This window comes from Nannospalax galili, unplaced genomic scaffold (genome assembly GCF_000622305.1).
Source record: "Nannospalax galili isolate Female #2095 unplaced genomic scaffold, S.galili_v1.0 scaffold14, whole genome shotgun sequence".
Classification (NCBI taxonomy): domain Eukaryota; kingdom Metazoa; phylum Chordata; class Mammalia; order Rodentia; family Spalacidae; genus Nannospalax; species Nannospalax galili.
In genome coordinates, this window is record NW_008336953.1 from 6,048,924 (window position 1) to 6,069,738 (window position 20,815).

Sequence of the window (20,815 nt, forward strand, 5' to 3'; positions counted from 1 at the left end):
GCACACCTGCTCATGCGCACTCCCCTCCACATACACACCGGTGCACATTTGTGTTTACCAGAGTGACTTGATAGCGACCATTCTGCAGCGTCCGTTAAACCACCGGACGTTTGGGCAAGATTTGGCTGGCCTTTTATAAACGGTGGGGGTGGGCTTGTTATAACGTCGTTGATATTGAGATCAGAGCTGGGCTCATATTAAAGCTGATACTGAGAACAGGAAGGGTGGGCCTATAATACTTTTGATATTAAGGTGGCGAGGATCGGCTTGTTGTAATAACGTTAATACTGGGGTGGGGAACGGTTGGTTTAACCACAGCCTTGACCCTACGATGGGAGGACGGCACAGCCAAGTGGGAAGGACGCTATCTATACGGTCCTGGGCCTCTGCCTTGCTTTGCTGCTGTTGTCAGAGGATTCTTGAAGTGACGCCCCAGGGTTTCTGCGAGATCCAGAGGAGCAGGAGCTCCCACTGCCTTGGGCTGCAGGATCCTTCTTATTTAGACATGACCTACTTTCCTGACAATGATCTGCACATGGCAGTCTGTGCAGGAGATTTACGGTTTGTGCAGCACTACTGCACCGTGGGTAACTACGAAGTCAATCACAGAGACAAGGAGAACAGGTAAGAGGGTCTTCAGACAGGAGGGCAGATTGGGGGAAGACAACTGCTCCAGCTCCGCAGATGAGCAAGGGGAGCCTGACTGCCACCCAGACTCTGCAGCAGCAGTGACTGCACACCTGGGAAGGTCCTGTGCCCAGGCCTGCCTTGTGAGCAGTACCCCAAAGCCAAAACTCAGGCTGGTTTCCCTTCCCCTTCTGAAGCTCCTTATAGAGAATGTAACTGACTGTTTAAAAGTGTTAGGTAATGTTCATATCAGAGTCTGCTGGGATTTCCTGACTAGAACTTCCAAAAGCATCCCTCTATTGTGTTCCTCCTCATTTTTCTTTTGTCTGTCAAGGCTGGACTCAAGAGGGATGGACTCAGAATTTGTTTTCAGGCACTTTGGTAGCTGTTGGAGTGGCTAGAATCAGTGTCAGTTCCCTCTCATTTCCTTAGGGGACACAACAAATTTAGCCATTAGTTCCAAAGGCCAAAAATATCAAAAGTATTTGGGAGCGCTTAGCTAATCCCTAAAAGATTTTAGGATTATCTCTTCAGAGGGGGGAGTGTTAAAGTAGCAAAAAGCCCCATTTAAAAGAAAGAAAGAAAGAAAGAAAGAAAAAAGAAAGAAAGAAAAAAGAAAGAAAGAAAGTACACGAAGTTGTCAGAAAAAAGCAGTGGGGAGATATGGGAGGTGTTGGAGGGGAGGGAGTGATCCTGGATTTGATCAAAACACCTTATATGCATGTATGAAATTCTCAATAAAGGTTTTTCAAAAGTTAAAAAAAGTGTTAGCTAACAAAATGAAGTCATTGATTGCTGTGCACAAAGAGGCTGCTCTGGTCCTATGGCGAAAGCAAGTGCATTGGATAAGCCTCATTCAATATTAGCTAACAAGATCAAGTCACATAGGATCTTATTTAATGTACATTATAAAGTACAGTGCTAAATACATTGAAGTGGAAAACAAAAGGAATATTCCTAAAAATTCCTATGACTATTCATCATAAATATGTGCTGTGTGCGCGTGCGTGCGTGCATTCATGCATGCGTGTGTGCATGTGTGTATGTGTGTGTATGTGTGTGTGTGTGCTGTGTATTTAGGTATTTTGTAAGGAAACCGAACTGGGAAGGTTACTGGGTGCACTTGTTTTTCCTTCCACACTGAGGTAGATCGGTCATCAAAGCGCTTACTGCTCTTTGAAAGGATGTTGGTTTAGTTCCTGGGATACTCATAGTGGCTCACAACCACCTAGAACTCCAGGTGTAAGGGACCCAGTACCATCTTCTGGCCTCTCTGGGCCATGCATGTACACAGTGCTCATAAAATTCACTCAAGGGGCTGGAGAGATGGCTCAGCAATTAAGAGCACTGGCTGCTTTTGCAGAGGACCTGGGTTTGATTCTCAGCACCCACATGGCAGCTAGCAACCATCGGTAACTTAACTCCAGTTCCAGGGGCTCTGACACCCTCTTCTGACCTTCACAGGCATTGCATGACAGGGGTGCACTTACACACATGCAGGCAATACATTCATACACATAAAATAAACTCAAGCATTTATTCACATAATAAATAAATCTTGAAAAAATGTACATGTCTCTACCTGTTGGTTCCATTAGCGAAAATACCCACAGCATACTTTATTTTTATCATTATGGCTTACAATATCTAAATTTTAGGTGAACTCAGAATAATATTACAAAAAAATTAATGCATTAATTGGAAGGCACATTTGACTTTTGAAAGCTATATAGATATATATGTATTTTAGCATATACATTGATTACATATGTGCATAAATTGTGGATTTTTTTTAGCAAAATACATGTACAAAATGGTAATGTATTGTTCTCAAACACTTCAATTACAAGCGAATTTTTCTTGTTATTACTTGAAAATTTATTTTATTTGAACCTTTGAAATTTCTGATTATCTTTTTATTTCTTTTTAGCTTAATTTCAGTGATACAGAATACATATTCTACATTAAATCAATGTTTTGCTGTTGAGTCTTGCTTTTGACCTGACATGTAGTTGGTTCTGGCCAGAGCTCTGTATGCACGTCTCCTTTTTCTTACCTGCCATTTCTATAATGAACATAGTTAAAAATTCTAGTAAAATTTGATGATTAGTATATAATCATTGTGCAGAGCAGAGCTATGACTTGTGCACGGATGGAAAAATTTATACTTATTTCTTAATTTTGTGTGTATATATGTGTTGATATTTTCTATCAATACTTGGTCTTTCAGAAGAGAATCTTTTCATCTGTGCTTATAGATTTTATTATGAATAATAAATAAGAATAAATTTTGTTACATATGCTTTATTATATAGACTTATATATACAAACAATTACAGGCTTATTGTAAGTATTAAAATTAAAGACAACAAATATCAATGGTTATTAATATCATCTTATTATTTTTTTTGGTCTTTTTTGAGACAGGGTCTCCCTGTAGCCCCAGCTGTCCTGGAACTCACTATGTAGACCAGGCTGGCCTTGAACTCACAGAGATCCGCCTGCCTCTGCCTCCCAAGTGTTGGGACTACAGGTGTGTGCCACCATGCCTGGCTAATATCATCTTATTCTATAAAAGTTGTCTCTATAGGTACTACCAACTGTATTTCTCCATTATTTCAATCCAGTCAATCACCAGACTTAGCCTGAGTATCTACTACATACATATATTATCTCTCGGGCTCCTTGAAAACCTCATGTTTCTTTGCCCAGACTAGCAATATTGACTAAAAGAAGTGATACTTTTCTTATTTGACTCCTGGACCTCCTTTTTTTGACTTAAAGTTCCTTGAAAATCAAAGCCAAGATTACCGTGTTTAGATTTTGTTGCTGTTATTGTTGCTCTTATTCAGTCCTCTATACCCATTGTACTTGTAAGAAGTTAATTTCCTAAATACAAATGGCATGATCAGAACTGCTATAGACTTTTTTGTATATCACATTTCCCTAATGGGAGGCACTGTGGATTGTGCTATCAATTGACGCTCTAAAACAAGATGGGTTGGTAAGGGGCATTTCAGTGTCAAAGTGATTTTTGAAAAGCATCTTTAGCCAGCCACAATGGCACACAGCTCTTGTCCCTGCTATTTGGAGCTGCAGCAGGGGCCATGAATGTGTGGCCAGCTTGGACAAAAAGAAGATCCTGTCGCACTATTAAAAAAAAAGTTACTCTTGTTGAAACATAATCCTTAAAACATATCTACAAAATGGGTGTAGTTTTTTTCTTTGGGTGTAGTTGTTTTATTCAACCCATTTGAAATGCTTGTTAAGTTGTAGTGATAATTATATCTAACATGTTGAGCTGTCATGAGAAAACTTTTCTAGTTATTTTGTCTACAAGCCGAATGAAGCATCCCACTTCTGTTCCCTACTTTAGGGATGAGGAAAGGAGGCCTAGAAAGGCTGAGAAAAGCTTAGAACAGATGAAAGTTCTCTCACAGGCTTATGTATTTGAGCAAATAGCTGGTCATCAGCAAATAGCTCTGTTTTGGAGGCTATGGAATCTTTAGGAGACAGGCCTTGGTTGGTGGAAATAAGTCACTGGGGGCGGGATTTAGCCTTTCTCTGTCCTGTGACTGCCACCATGAGTGTGTGTCTTATAGGTCATAAGGCCTGATCTGAGGGAGGAACATGGACATGTTTGGAGGTGGTGTTACAGAGGCTCTAAGACACTGTAAGCAGAGCTGAATGACCCATCCTGGAGGGAGTGCAAGAAACAGACAGTAAAGGCTGCACTCAGGAGATTTCAGAGGGGACAGGGACTCTGTTAGAATTTGGGCTAGAAGCCTTTTGTGTCACAATCTGGCAAAGAATCTGGCTCGTTGTATGTTTTGAAGATTTAAATGAAGCTGAATGCAAACAAAATGGGTTAATTTGGTTTTGGAAGAAATTTCACAAGTGAATAAATGCTTTTCTTTAGAAGTTATATATTTATTTAAAACATGAACTATATGCCATTTAGCATGAATAATTGTATATGTTGAGATAGTGCCTTATAACTTCAATTCCCTGTCCTTTCTCTTTCTCTCTCCCTCTAGCTTTTATTTTTTTTCTTGGAGTCAGGGTCTCCCTGAAACGCATTATGTAGACCAGGCCCTCTATCTCAAAATGATCTGCCTGCCTCTGCCTCCCTAGTGCTGTGATTAAAATCTGCTGTCTTTCCTATAGGAATGTAATGCATTTTGCCTGCTTCTATGGCCACCTAGAAATGGTAAGTTATCTGTGGAGACGTGGCTCTGAGATCAACGCCCATGATGAGCACAACGTCACACCTCTGATGAAGGTAGCCTGTAGCCTTGCTTTAACCATGAGGTGCTTTTGATTTAAATTTTTAGACTAAACATGAATTTTTCTCATTTAAATACAACTATTTTTGAAGACCTGTGCATGTTTATCTTCAATTTCTAGAACTGACAATGTGCATCTTGTTACAATACCCCCAGGCTGTTCAAAGCTGGTAAGAGGAGATTGTATTCTTTCTGCTGGAACATCATGCTAATCTTCACATTAAAGATGACAAAGGGAACACTGTGCTCCACTATGCTGTTTATGCAGGGCAACCAACCACAACTGTCAGACTGCTACAATACGGAGCAAATATTGAAGAAAGAACGAAGGTAAAACTCACCAAAATTTGAAATATGTAGGTAGGACCAATTGCCCATTTTTGAAGCTCAAGCATTCTCTAAATGAAAATGTTTTAAATACTAAAGTTGAAAAGGGCATCATTTTAAGTATTGGTACCTGGAATTTGTGGGCACAGCTTTCTTCTGTGCATTCAGGAAAATATATTTGAAAACACTGAATTTGTTAAGGGTAAAATTCATGTTTTATTCAAGCATGTTTTAAACATTTTTGTAAAGAAAATAAAAATTAAGGCATGAAAGCAACATTAACCTTGTAAATCATCTTCATCTTAAAACTCAAAATATTTAAGTAAATGGAAATGTTGATACATGATGTTGACAAGTTATAGCCAGTCATTTTCCTGGTCTTGGGAAGGCTATAGAAAGAATAACAGAAATGGAATTTGATCAGAAACATTCAAGAACATTTGGAAATTATGTAAGAGAAAATGCCAATAAGTCTTTGCTGATTGTTTCAATTTTTCTATTTTTTTTGTAGAGATGTTATTCTTCAAATTGGGGGTAATTTTGCCTAGTGTGAGAAAGGATGCTACTGAGTTACAAACATGCCTAGGGATCAATTTTTGAAGGCCCTAATTGGTATTGGTTAACTTTTCTTGAGGCGATATGGACAAATGTCTAACTGAAAGTTTTCAGGTGGAGAAGAGTTCAAGAGAGACACATGGGATGGATTATTGAACAGTAATGCGTTTTTAGAAGAGTTATTAACACCATGGATAGAGAGAGAAAGAATAGAGGGGGCTCTGGGGAGAATTCCAGCCCCTGCAACAGAGGCAGAGCACATGGCAGTGTCTCTGAAAAGAGGAACCATAGCTCATGTGGCAGATATTAGTGGCTCTTTTTAAGTTTTTCTGAGGATGGGGAGGCTTCACAGTAGAAGACTGCAGCCAAGCTCTCTGATTCCCAGGCAGGGAAGGGGATGGGGAGCAGGAATTATGATCGCAATACCTCTTCGATGTGCGAATTCCCAGCTCCTGGTGCCAGGATGTCTTTTAGCTAGGCCTGACAGATAATGTCTTAGTAGGGGTGCCTGTGGGTATCTGTGAAACAGGAAGAGTTGCTGCAAAGGAATGTGCAAAGTAATATATACAAAATAAATATTCTATACACACATACATGTATGAATGAAAAGGAGGTAGAGGAGGAGATTCAAGGGATAGTGGTGTCAACTTGACTTGGTCCAACTACTGTCTGAGATAAACAGGGATGAAGATGGGGGTGAAGTGGGTAGTTAAGTGCTGACTTCTAGGACAAAGGCTGCCACCTGAATTTATGCATCAGGAGGATGGTACTGAATCCAAGTAGCATGTGGACAGTATTTTGAATGAACTGAATCAGCATATAGATTAAAGAGGCACCTATTTGTGGATACAAGAGTCAAAACAGGTATTTAGGGAATAATCACAACTATAAGTCAGGAAGTTCAGGAAGAGTTTTGAAATTATTTTGAGTTGGGATTATTGAGAGAAGCAGGTGGAGAGTAAATATAGAACAGGCAAAGGAGGGAGTACTCACAGGATTTGAAATTTTTTAATTTATAGGAGGTTGTGTGGAAGGCAGAGAGTAAAGATAGGTTTTAGTAGGGTTGCTAAAGACCCTCATTAAATAGTTTTTGGGTATTAGTAACAATAATATTATGCCATATACTGAGGAAGGTAATAGATTTGGCTATTAACAAGGCTAAAATAGCCCAATGTGGCTTTGGGTTTGGGTCTGTAACATTTTAACTCTTCACACTTAGAGCTGTCCGTTGTTGAAGCTGTAACAATGCAGATGAAGTTTGTTGCAGTTCCAACAGAGATATAGTTTAGAATCCTATATCCCAATGTAGCTAAGATCTTATCCTGGAATCTGATGAAGCTGAGATCTCAGGAGGCAGATTGCTAGGAGAGAAATGATTACTGAAAGCCACTAAGAAGAAAGTTTTGAATCCCAATATCCATTAACCATATTATAATTTAGATTAAATAAATTATTTTTGTCCCCTGTATCTAACAATGATAGCAACAGAAATATTATAGCTGATATTAAAATAATGAAAACCACATCATGAATGAAAAGAGCAACAGACGAGGGATTTAGGTACTTTAGAAGAGTTGATTTAACTCTTTTGGTACCCCTCTTGTAGTAAATGGAGTTAAAGTTAGAGGAGTAGCAATCTAACTGATTGGACCCACTTCATATATATAAATAGGAAAAAGTCTGGTTTTGGTTTTAAAACTTTGTAGTTAATTTATAGATATTCCCCAAATTGAGTTTATTTTATTTGTTTGTATTGAATTTTTACAAATTTCATCCAAAATATTTTGATCATATTTAGATCCTATGCCTGTACCCTATTACTAGCCCTCCACCAAATTTATGTATGTATGTATGTATGTATGTATGTATCATCATCATCTATCTATTCATCTATCATCTATGTATCTATCTGTTTATGTATCTATCAATCATCTATATCATCTATCTATCTATCTATCTATCTATCTATTATCTATCATCTATCTATCATCTATCTATCTATCTATCTGTCTATCTACTATCTATCTATCTATCTATCTATCTATCTATCTATCTATCTATCTATCTATCTATCTATCTATCTATCTATCTATCTATCTATCTCCATCATCATCTATCTATCATCTATCTATCCATCTATCATATATCTATCATCTATCTATCTACCTATCTATCATCTATCTACTATCTATCATCATCATCATCTATCTATCATCTATCTATCTATCATCTATCTCTCTTCTCCCCAGGGCTGGGGTTACAGGTGTGACTCTCTACCCCCAGCTCTTGATGTAGGTGCTGGGTATCTGAACTCAGCTCCCCAGATATCTATCTATCTATCTATCTATCTATCTATATCTATCTAATCTATCATCATCTATCTATCTACTATAGAGTCATGTTGTATCTCCAAATGCCCTTCAGTGTGGGTCCATCCACTGGAGCCTGGTCAAACTACCAAGAGTCTCACCCTTAAACAAGACTTCCCTTCCCAGCAGCCATTGGTGCCAATAGTTCCTTAGGTAGGGCTGGGTTTCTTACCCACATCAAAGTGTCTATGCTGTGATTCTGTCTGGATTGAGCTTACTTGGGATTTGTGCATGCTGTCACTATTGCTGTAAGTTTGTATGAGTAACTGACCAGCTGTTTGGAAAACTCAAGAGTTTTTTTTTAAACTTGGTATGAGATCCCTTATCCAAATTATATTGAACAAGGAAATTCTTTTACAAAGGCAGTTAAAACATTAGACTCTTAAGACAGTGAAAACATTTGAATCCTAAGATAGTATAAACATTTGAAAATTTGGCTTAAATGAGGCAGGGGTAAATGAAAAATTACATAAAAATATGATTTAAGTAAAAACATGATATCACCTTCACCTGAAGTTTTACCAAATCAAGGTTACATCACTATTATATAACATTTAGAAATATACCATACAGTATTTTAAGCATCTTTTATACATAGTAGGATTTAAGAAATATAACAGCACTGTCCCTTTTCCTTGTGCTGGAGGGTGTGTTCTTTCAATTAATGAGCTCATGAAAGCCTCTGTCTTTGTTTGCCAGGTGTTCACTGTGGCGAACTCATAATTAGTGACAGGTGTTTACTTATCAATCTACAGGACTGCAGGTCATAGGCACAATGCAAATTTATAGACTAGGCCAAACTTATAGATTTAAGAATTTGTCAAGCAAAAATAAGTTTTATGATCATTATATAATTTAGTAGGACTATCTTAGGTAGGAATAATTCTTTATAATACAATTGTTAATATCTTTAAGATAGTGTTTATTTAACAAGTTAAGGCTTTACCCATTAAGAAAATATATTAAGCATTTGGAGAAATATAACCATAGGTCTTAAATGTCTTATTTAGTAAGAAGATAAAATAAAATCCCTGCTTTTATAAGCCAGTTTTTGTAAACGCTGCTATGAATAGTTCAATGTAAAAAAAAACCAACTGTTGTAAACAGAGAGTTGACATCAGTTACATTGCAGTGCAACAAAATTTTGACTTAAGGAATTATAATTAGGTTACGTGCTGGATAGCTTTAGTGTCAACTTGACACACCTGGGTTGAGGGAGCCTCAATTGGGGAATTTCCTTTATTGGACTGGCCTGTGGCCATGTCTGAGGGGCACCTTCTTGATGAGTGATGTGGGAAGGCCCAGCCCACTGTGGGTGGTGCTACCCCTGGGCAGGTGAGCCTGTGTTGGATAAGAGAGCAAGCTGAGCAGGGGCCAGGGCAGCAAGCCAGTAAGCAGCATTCTTCCATGGTCTGTGCTTCAGCTCCTGCTTCCAGGTTCCTGCCCTGAGTTCCTACCGTGGGCTCCCTGATGAACTGTGACCTGGGAGTTGTAAGCTGAATAAACCCTTTCCTCCCCAAGTTGATACTGGTCAGAGTATTTTGTCCTAGCAGTTGAGAAATAAACTAGAACTCTCTCTTCCCTCCCAGTGCCTTCTCCTCCCCCTCCCCCTCCTCTAGGCCATCCTTCTACTTCCTACTCTCCCATTAACCCTTTCTCCTTCCTCCTCCTGGGCTTACGTAGTTTGTCAAATGCTGTCAGCACTTATTTGGTCAATCCGAATACTGCTGAGGATAAGACTGAAGAGCCAGAATGCACTGACTCCATTTGGCTATCTTCTTCAAGCCCGGACAAGCTCAGGCATACTGTAAATTTTTCCAGTGCTGGGGCTGAAGAATCAGCTGTGATTAAGAAAAGACCAGAACCTGAAACAAAACCTTTGCTTTACTGGGACAATTGATGCTGGTTAGCTGGGGCTGAAAAATCAATTGTAAGTAACAAGAGACCAGCATCACTGTGGTGAAGTCTTCTGGGAGGTATTTCCTCAGGGTCAGCACACAGAGGGGACTCACACCTCTATTTCAAGCTGGAAGCAGGACTTGGTAATATATTAGAGTCTCCTACATGGTTCTGGTGTTGAAAGCGTGAAGGGGTCATAGAGAGCAGCTGAGGCTTGGCACTCTGAGAGACCAGAAAAGGCCATAGGTGAAAGTGCAGCTTCAGTTACAGCGAAGACCCCAGAATTGAAGGGGTCATGGAGAGAAACTGAGGCTTTGCACCCCAAAAGGCAAGAAGAGACCATTGGTGAAGGTGTAGCCTCAGTTTCAGTGGCGACCCCAGCTTTTTGGAGATGCCGGGACCATGGGACGACCACCAAGGACAGCAGCAGGTGTGGAATGGAGCTGGCCTGGGTCTGTGAGATGAGCTGAGTGTGCTGTGGACTGCAGAGTCAGAGCAATGGAGCTGCCAGTACCCTTTGGAGCCAGAAGATTGTGAGTGAATCCCAGAAGTCCTGCTTTGAGCTACTTTGCTGGACTTTGGTTTTGCTTAGGTGTGCCCGATTCTTCCCTTTGAAATAAGACAGTACTTGTTTTGGATTTTACAGAAGCCCACCCACAGTTGAGACTTTTAAAAGAGACTATGGACTTTTAAGTGTTGGGTTTTCTAAAGGACTGTGGGGTTTTTAAGGCTGTACTGTCTTATGTTGTGATATTAATCTTAACATCATGGCTTGGGGACAAGAATTGGAAAGCTTATGGTTTAATAGTGATGTGTTTGTGTGTCAAGTTGACAAGGGGTCAATTGTGCTGGATAGCTTTAGTGTCAACTTGACACACCTGGGTTGAGGGAGCCTCAGTTGGGGAATTGCCTCTATTGGACTGGCCTGTGGCCATGTCTGAGGGGCATCTTCTTGATGAGTGATGTGGGAGGGCCCAGCCCACTGTGGGTGGTGCTACCCCTGGGCAGGTGGGCCTGTGTTGGATAAGAGAGCAAGCTGAGCAGGGGCTAGGGGAGTAAGCCAGTAAGCAGCATTCCTCAATGGCCTGTGCTTCAGCTCCTGCTTCCAGGTTCCTGCCCTGAGTTCCTACCTTGGGCTCCCTGATGAACTGCGACCTGGGAGATGTAAGCTGAATAAAACCTTTCCTTCCCAAGTTGGTATTGTTCAGAGTGTTTTGTCACAGCAATGAAGAACAAACTAGTACAGGTTATAACTATATTATAACCATCTGGGAATGTGATGGTTTGAATGAAAATGTCCCCCATAGGCTCCAAGTATTTGGACATTTCATCCCCAGATGATGGTGCTGTTTTGGGAGGTTTTAGAAGGTGTGGCTATCCTGGAGGAAGCCCGTCACTGGGGGTGGGCTTAGAGAATTCTTAAGCCTTGCCAGATCTCCAGTTGCTCTCTTGCTTCCTGTGCCTGCGTGATGATGTGAGAGCTTAGCTTCTGCTGCTCCTGCTCCAGCCACCTCCAGCTACCATACCTCCCTGCCATGATGTACTGTAATTCCCCTGGAACTATAAGCTCAAATAAACTCTTCCTTCTTTAAATTGCTTTGGTCAGTGCTTCTATCACAGCAACAGAAAAGTGACTAATATACCATCTTTTATAGTTTTTTTCTCCTTTTTAAAATTAATTTTTGCAAATTTTACACAATGTATTTTGATCAGTTTCAGATCCCCTCCCTTGTCTCTACCCCACCTTATTACCCCCTGACCAATTTCATATATTGTTATGTATAAAAAGGCCTACAGAGTCAATTTTTTTGGTGTCCCCAACTGCCCTTCAGTGTGGATCCATCCACTGGGACCTGGTTAGCCTACCAGAGTCTCATCCATAAAAGGAGTTTTCTATCCCCCTCCCAGCAGCCATCGGTTGCCAGTAGTTCCTCAGGTAGGGCTGTGGTTTCTTACCTACTACCCCATGTCTGTGGTGGAATTTTGTGTGGCTTACATGGGACTTGTGCATGCACTCACCACTTCTGTGAGTTCATATGAGTGACTGACTGGAGGTTATCCACCACCTCTGGCTCTCACAATCTCATGTAAATCTTTTAGTCTCAAAATATTAAAAATATTTTATTTCTTATTTTTTTCTTTTTTTTTTTACTGAGCTTTTAAAATTTCATACAATATTTCCCACTCAAATCCAGGCCCCTCCTCTCCCATCCATGCCTCCCCCCACCCTGTCATCAAACCCTATGCACTCTGCCATACATGCTAAGTTCTATTCATTCGGGTGTTTGTACCCAAATATCCTTCAGTGTAAATGTGTCCACTGGAGTCTAGTCAACCCATCGAGTGATCATATATAAGTCATAATCTCCCTCACCAAGCAGCAATCATTTTCAAATAGTTCTCAGTGTAGTGTTGACCTGCCACCTGTTTCTCACCTCCCCTTTTGGACCTTGTTTAAATGAGATGACATAGGTTCTCGGTTCAATGCCACTGCTGCCACAGGCTCACATGAGCAAGCCTCCAGTGGCCTGGAAGCCTCCACCTCCCTATGTTCATGAAGTAGTCCTGGCTCTTACAATCTTTCCACCTCCTCTTTCCAATGGTCACTGAGCTATGGGTGAGTAAGGTTCCATACAAGAGTCCAATCCTACACTCTACAGGCCCTTATTCTTCAAAACTTGGCTAGTTGTGGCCTTCTAGGTACATCACATTCTGCTGTACAAGGAAGCCTCACTGGTGATAATTGAGGGGTGCATTAGCCCTCTCTCTACCACTTATTCTGCTCTGTTCCATGAGCCTTAGCTGTAGAGATTCAACTGCAGATGTGTCACCTAGTACTGGACATCTCCAAGACATATGTTCTCTGTACCTGACCAGATGTGCAACTCTGCAGTAGCCTCCATCTTTTGCAAAAAGAAACATCTTTGATGAGTGCTCTAAGGCATGCTTGTTACTCTAAGGGAGGTCTCTTCTATATGGCACTGCATTCCCTGCAAAGCAGCTCCCAGGTATACATATTCATTAATGTTCAGACACTCTATGTGCGTTTCTTATGGGGTTTCTAGGGCATCACTTTTCCCTCTAGGTTTCCTAGTCCCCTGAAATTCACTTATCTCCACTCTTTTTCCTCCCATCCGGCTTCCCTCCTCTCTCCCTCCCTAGTCACAGTGCCCCCATTCTCCCCAGCCTCCCCCAATACCTCTTGACTCCCATTATCTTTCCTCTCCTCACTTTCCTCCCTTCCTCTCCCACACCATGGTCTCTTGCATGTCCCTCCCTCCTCTCCTCCCTGCTGATTATGCCCACTTTTTTCCACCTCCCTCAGGTAACATCTGTTCCCTACTATCCCCCTTTCAGGTTGTTTCTTGCCCTTTACCTCCATGAATTTTTTCCCTTTACCTGGCTCCTGTGTTACATCACAGTTTATATACTCACATGTAAGAGATGGGTGCTACAGTCCACAAATGATGAAGAACATATGTCACTTGCCTTTCTGTGTTTGTGTTACTTTATTTAGTACAACACTCTCTAGATTCATCCATTTACCTGAAATTTCATAATTTTATATCTGCTGAGTAGAACGCCATTGAGTAGATGTGCCACATTTTCATTACCCATTCATCAGTTGAGGGACAACAGTTGAGGGACTCAGGTTGTTTCCATTTCTTAGCTATTGTGAAGAGAACAGCAACTAACATAGATGTACAAATAGCTCTACAGTATGATAAGTCTTGTGGGTATATGCCATGGAGTGATATTACTGGATCATATAGTACGTTGATTTTTAGTTTTTTGAGGGTTCTTCACAGAGACAAAAAGGGAAACATCACAAGAGATACCAAAAAAATCCAAAACATTGTAAGGGAATACTTAAAAAATATATACTCCATCAAATTTGAAAATCTAAAAGAAATGGATGAATTTCTAAAATCATGGTCACCACCAAAGTTAAACCAAGAAGAGATCAGCAGCCTATACAGACCCATAACAAATAAGGCAATCAAAACAGTAACACAAAATCTCCTGACTAAAAACAGCCCAGGCCCAGATGGATTTACAGCAGAATTCTACCAGACATTCAAAAAAAAGTCTACGACCAATATTGCTTAAATGATTCAAAAAGATAGAAACAGAGGAAGAACTCCTAAACTCCTTCTATGAAGCCAGTATCATTCTAATACCCAAACCAGGTAAAGATACAACAAAAAAGAAAACTATACACCCATACTCTTAATGAACATAGACGCAAAGATACTCAACAAAATACTTGCAAACCACATACAGACAGGCATCAAAAAGATCATCCACAATGATTAAGTCAGCTTTATTCTAGAGATGCAGGCATGGTTCAATATAGGTAAGCCAATAAATGTAATAGAACATATAAATGGGCTTAAAGAGAAAAAGCACATGGTCATCTCAATAGATGCAGAAAAGGCTTTTGACAAAATCCAACATGCATCCAAGTTAAAAGTTCTAGAAGGAGTTGGTCTGGAGGGAACATACCTCAACATAATTAAAACTATATACAACAAACCCATAGCCATCACCATCCTAAATGGAGAAAAACTGAAGCATTCCCCTTAAAATAAGGAACCAGACAAGGCTGTCCACTATCTCTACTCCTTTTTAATATAGTGCTTGAAACTCTTGCAAGAGCAATAAGACAAGAGAAGGAAATTAAAGGAGTATAAATTGGAAAAGAAGTGGTCAAAACATCCCTATTTGCAGATGATATGGTATTATACATAAGAGATCCCAAAAAGTACACTAGAAAACCATTAATACTTTCAGTAAGGTGGCAGGATACAAAATCAATGTACAAAAATCAGTAGCCTTTCTATATACTAATAATAAGCAATAAGAAAAAGCACTCAAGGAAACCCTCCCATTCTCAACAGCCTAAAAAATGAAAATATTTAGGAATAAACCTAGCCAAAGACATTAAAGCTGTCTACAATAAAAATTTCAAAACTCTAAAGAAAAAGGCAGAGGAAGACACTAGGAGATGGAAAGACCTACCATGCTCATGGATTAGTAGAATCAATATTGTGAAAATGACTTACTAAAAGCAATTTATAGATTCACTGCAATCCCAATCAAAATACCCACAACATTCTTCACAGACTGACAAAAATCACCCTAAAATTCATCTGGAATCATAAAAGACCCCAGATAGCCAAAACAATCTTGGGCAAAAAGAACAATGCTGGGGGCATCACCATGCCAGAACTAAGCTTATATTACAGAGCCATAGTAGTAAAAACAGCATGGTAGTGGCACAAAAATAGACACACAGATCAATAGAACACAACAGAAGACCCAAACATGAGTTCATATAATTTCAGCCACCCGATATTCGACAAATTGCTCAGAACACACAATGGAGAAAAGATAGCATCTTCAACAAATGGTGCTGGCAAAATTGGATCTCCACCTGCAGAAGAATGAAACTTGACCCCTATCTTTCATCTTGCACAAAAGTCAACTCCAAATGGATCAAAGACCTCAATATAAAACCCGAAATCCATAAACTTATAGAAGAAAACATAGGCAGCACCGCAAAGATATAGGCTTAGGAAAGGACTTTCTAAATCAGACACCAGCTGCTCAGGCACTAAGGTCAACAATCAGTAAGTGGGACCTCATTAAATTACAAAGTTTCTGTACGGCAAAAGAAACAACCAAGGAAGGGAAGAGGAAACCCACTGAGTAGAATATGTTCACCAGCTACACATCTGACAGATGACTAATATCCAGAATATACAAAGAACTTAAAAAAAAGAAAGAAATAAGAAAGTAAATGACCAGATAAAACGATGGGCAATGGACCTAAGCAGAGAGTTCTCGAAGAAATTAAAGTGGCTAAGAAGCACCTTCAAAAGTGCTCAACATCCTTAGTAATTAGAGAAATGCAGATAAAACCCACTTTAAAATTTCATCTTACCCCAGTCAGATTGGCAAAGATCAAGAGAATGAAAGACTGCAAATGCTGGAGAGGATGTGGAGAAATAGGAACACTCATTCAGTGCTGGTGGGAATGCAAACTCGTGCAACTACTATGGGAAGCAGTGTGGAGAACCCTTAAAAAATGAAAAGTGAACCCATCATATAATCCAGTTATTTATTATATTTATTTTTTGTGAATGAGTGTATTGCCTGTGTGTGTGTGTGTAAGTGCACTCATGTGGTATGATGCCTGAGGAGGTCAGAAGGTGTTGGATTTTCCTGAAGCTGGAATTATGGTCACTTGCTATCTGCCATGTGGGTGCTGGGGATCCAATTTGTGTCATTTGCAAGAGCATCTAGTGCTCTTAACCACTGAGCCATCTCTCCAGCCCCTCAAAACAGTTTTTATTCACCCACCTTTACTAAAAATAAACTTTGTATATGTAAATTTTATGTTTGTTGATAAACAAATGAGAGCTCAGGAAGCCACATTGCATCACAGAAATTGCTTATTATTTCTTTCCAATATTGTCCCTTAACAGTACAAGTGATTTGGTGATATATGTTATGCTAAAAATTATATAGGTATATAATATATATTATATAAATTACTATTGGAATTTTGCTGATCATTGGCTTTTAATTTCTGACTTGGCCTAAAATAAAAAGTAACTTTAACTAATAATACAATAGAGCCATAGTAAACATAAAAACATCCAAGGCAATCCAGGTTAGGTAGCACGCACCTGTAATCTCAACACTTAGGAGGCCAGAGCAGGTAAATTATGTTCTTCAGGCTAGTCTTGGCTACATATTGAGAACCTGATCTTTCCAAAAGAAAGAGTATGTATCTATGAGGGTCACAGGATTATTATCAGTGAGAATGCATTTTGTACTGAACCTGCTAACAGCTAAGAAATCCATTATTTTTTTAAAAATTATTATTTTTAAAATTTATGTGTGTGAGTATTTTGCCTGTATGTATATAGGTACACCCATGTTGTGTAATATCTGTTGAGGTCAGAAGAGGGAATCAGATCCCCTGGAATTAGAGTTACAGATGGTGGTTATTTGCAATTTGGGTGCCGGGAACTGAGACTGGGTCCTTTGCAAGAGCAGCCATTGCTCTAAACCACCAAGCCATCTCTCTAGCCCTGTCATCTTTTTATTTAAGTATTTTTATTGAGTCTTTGAGAGTTTCATACAATTGTATTTTGGTCATAGCCCCCCTCCTCCAACTAAATTTATTTTTTGGTTTAGTTTTTTTTTTATTGAAACATTTTTAGATAATTGTGGACTTACAGCAAATCCTAAGGAAGAAAATGGTTCTCCTTTGTACATTTTAGCTAGTATTCTCCATATGGTAACACTTTACAGTTAAATTATTTCATTTTTATGGTGGAACCCAGAGCCTTAGACATGCTGAGCTGAAACATCCAGTACTTCGAATAGTTTTATTTTCTCTGACCCCATCCTTACACCCCACTGGTGTTGAACCCTGGGCTTTGAGCTTATCAAACGCTGTACATCTGAGCCCCAGCCCGGGGCCTTGTTTTTTTATTTTAACTTTCCAGACTGTTATTTTTATTTTTAGAAGTTCACCTAGGTGATTTACATTTTCTGTAGGACACAGATGAAGGTACACTGAGGCTGTAGAAGAATAATAAAAAAACGATGGAAAGACTCTTGGTTTCTGGGAGTGGGAAAGGTCCAATATCATGGCCTGGTACCTGTGCTGAGTCAAGACAATAGGTGGCCATAAAGGGAAGCTCATTCTTGAGATCAGTGCTCCCTAGAATCAGCACAGGGGCAAAGCCAGTGCTATGCCCAACCTGGGATCTTGCGGGGAGGAGGTTGTGGGGAGTTCAGTCACTCAGAGAAGATTGAAACTGCCCCCAACATCAGAAAGTCAACCATCCTTCAATCTGCTTCACCATCAGCCTACCACTAGAGGAATGTGGCTCAGGGTTGGTGACAAACAGCTTCAGGGTCATGGAAGAAGATCACAGATCAAGTTGACTGGAAGGGACAAGGACTGTGGTTCATGGGAGGAGACTGCCACTCTAGTTCACAGGATGGGGCCACAGTTCCAGGTTCACAGAGGGGACCACAGCTCCAGCTCACAAGACAACCACAGCTCCAGCTCATGAGTGGGGGTCACAGCTTTAGGTTCATGGGAGACAACCACAGTTCCAGGCTCACGGGAAGGGTCATAATTTCAGTTGCACTGGTTCCCACTGTTTTCCTGTCTCCATCGCTCTGTCCACATGGCTATGCTTGTGTTTAAGAAGGAGCATTTTGGCTTCTGTGTAGTGAACGGAGGAGGCAGTTACTTGCTGTCTTGAATTTCTCGCTAGGGGGACATCAATATTGGAGAAAACCACTTTTAGCTTTTCCTCCAGGAGACAGGTGGACCAAGTGTTTTCCTTTTTATGGTTACACATCCGGTTGACTCTTGTTTTCTGCTGTTTTCACATCTTCCTCCATCATCATGCTGAGAGATGCTGCCATCATCTTGGTTCTCCAGTTATTTTGTTTCTTAGTTGCCCAGTCCTGAGATTAGAATTTTGAGATCAATATAAAAGCTCCTAAGCTCAGGAAAATGTTTATCTTGTGTGACAAAGTTCCTCACCTGCATTCAGCTTCTCAGAAGCTGGTGCACTCCAGGCCCTGAGGCCAGCTGCCCGGAGCATGCCTCATTTCACCATCTTTATTCTTATCAGTTGTCATCTTAGGGTATCTTTTAAAAAATATTTTATTTATTATTTTTATTTTATGTGTATGAGTATGTTGCCTACATGTATGTGTGTGCACCAGTGTTGTGCAATGCCATGGAGGTCAGAAAAGGGCTTCGGATTCCCCTGGAACTGGAGTTAAGGATGGTTTGTAGCTACCATGTGGGTGCTGGGAATTGAACCCAGGTCCTCCGCAAGAACAGTCAGTGTTCTTAACAGCTGAACCATCTCTCCAGCCCCATCTTAGGGTATCTTAGTGTCCTGTTCATTTGCTTCTCAAGATCATCTTTGCTGCTTTTGCCCCTAGCCCTGCAACATCCAGTCCTGGTCCATCCTGGAAGATTCCTTTATTTATTTATTTATTTATTATTTATTTATTTATTTATTTATATTTTGTCTTTTTGAGACAGGGTCTCCCTGGAGCCTAGAACTCGCTATGTAGATCAGACTCGCTTTGAACTCACAAAGATCTGCCAGCCTCTGCCAACCTACTTCTTCAAATGCAAACGACTGACTCAAGATGCACCAAAAAATAAGAATTAAGCAAAACCTAAACAAGTTATTTAGTACTAGATGCATAATGCATGATGTTCTTGTATTTCACAAACACATGATCATGGAGTCTTTCTACAGTAGGGTCATTCTGCAGCACACCCCACTGAAATGAAAATTTAGCTCAGTAATTCATTGAAACAAAGATAGCCTTTGCTATTGTGTTTGCAATTGGGCCTAATTCAAGAAGCTTTGAGTTTAGATGGGAACAAAGGGTCGTAGGACCAATAACTATCTCAAGTGAGCATTGGTGAGGATTTGGGTTCATGTCACAATTGTAGACAGGGAAGCAACATTTCCAGGAGAAAGTACAGCACATGTGAAAGTACAGTGGGGTAAGAGGGAAAAGATGGCATTTGTCTACTATTGCTTATCCCCTGCTTGTCTCCAGCTCACTTCTACAAATTCCTTACCTGTTTTATATGTTCATGTTTATTGGGTCTTTGCAAATTATGAATTCATTTTTGTTGTTTTACAGGATGACTACACACCACTACTGCTTGCTCTCAGGGAAAACAGACTGAAGGTGGCAGAAGTTTTAGTAAAGATGAATGCAAATGTACATGTAGTTGACACTCTGAAGCAGTATAGCCATTTCACTTAAAAGAAACCTTTAGTGCTATTCTAAAATGGAAACAATTATGCAACTCTATAGGAACAATAACATCAACTTATAAGAATACACTGAAAACTCATCAAATATCTGTTAGACTTTCAGTTATATATATGTATATATATGTATATATATATAATAGTTTATATGCCCTTATTAATATTGACTATTAACTTTATTTTCATACACTTATCCTTTGAAAATGCTACATCAAGCATTAAAAGTAGAAAAATCATAGTATATTAGTTCTTTTTCACATTACTGTAACAAAGTACATGACAGAAGCAAATTAGTGGAGGAAGATTTATTTTGGCTCGTGACCTCAGCATGTATATCATAGCAGGGAAACCATGTTGGAGTGTCTCCATGATTGTGGGAGCAAGTGAGAGAAATCACAAGCCTCTCTAATACCCTGAGGTCTCCATTACAAGTTAGATTTTCCATTCATAGCCCACATCCAGCTCACTAAGGAGCTCTAAGAAGGAAAGCCTGCTACACATTGCTTGGCCTCAAGGGAGTATTTTTCTGAAACAGTGGTGCAAGTCCCCAGGATCCCATAACTCTTGCCATCTGTCTGAAAAACTAACACCACCTGTGCGATGTCACTTCCTGCTGCCAGATGGAGCAAATCTCCTTGAACCTTGGCTGAGGTTGACTCCCAGTGCTGTGTGAATTAAACCAGTGAAAATAAACCCCTAATATAAAATGGTAATAAGAAGCTTGAAGAGTGGTTGTAAGATTATTCATATAGGAGCTGGCTGTGGTGGCACACACCTTTAATGCCACTTAGGAGGCAGAGGCAGATAGATCTCTGTGAGTTTGAGACCAACCTGATTATATATATATATATATATATATATATATATATATATGCATGTAAAGAGATTACTCATATAGGACTTT

At 39.9% G+C, this 20,815-nt stretch overlaps 1 protein-coding gene across 1 annotated transcript in view; it reads left to right on the plus strand.

Moving 5' to 3' along the window:
- Window positions 1-331: 331 nt before the first annotated feature.
- Window positions 332-20,815, plus strand: part of LOC103733021 (putative ankyrin repeat domain-containing protein 19) — a 21,195-nt gene continuing 711 nt past the window's right edge. Inside the window, 4 exon segments of the mRNA XM_008831774.1 lie at window positions 332-624; window positions 4,795-4,909; window positions 5,070-5,243; window positions 19,778-19,884. Of these exon segments, the coding sequence (XP_008829996.1) occupies window positions 332-624; window positions 4,795-4,909; window positions 5,070-5,243; window positions 19,778-19,884 (689 nt within the window).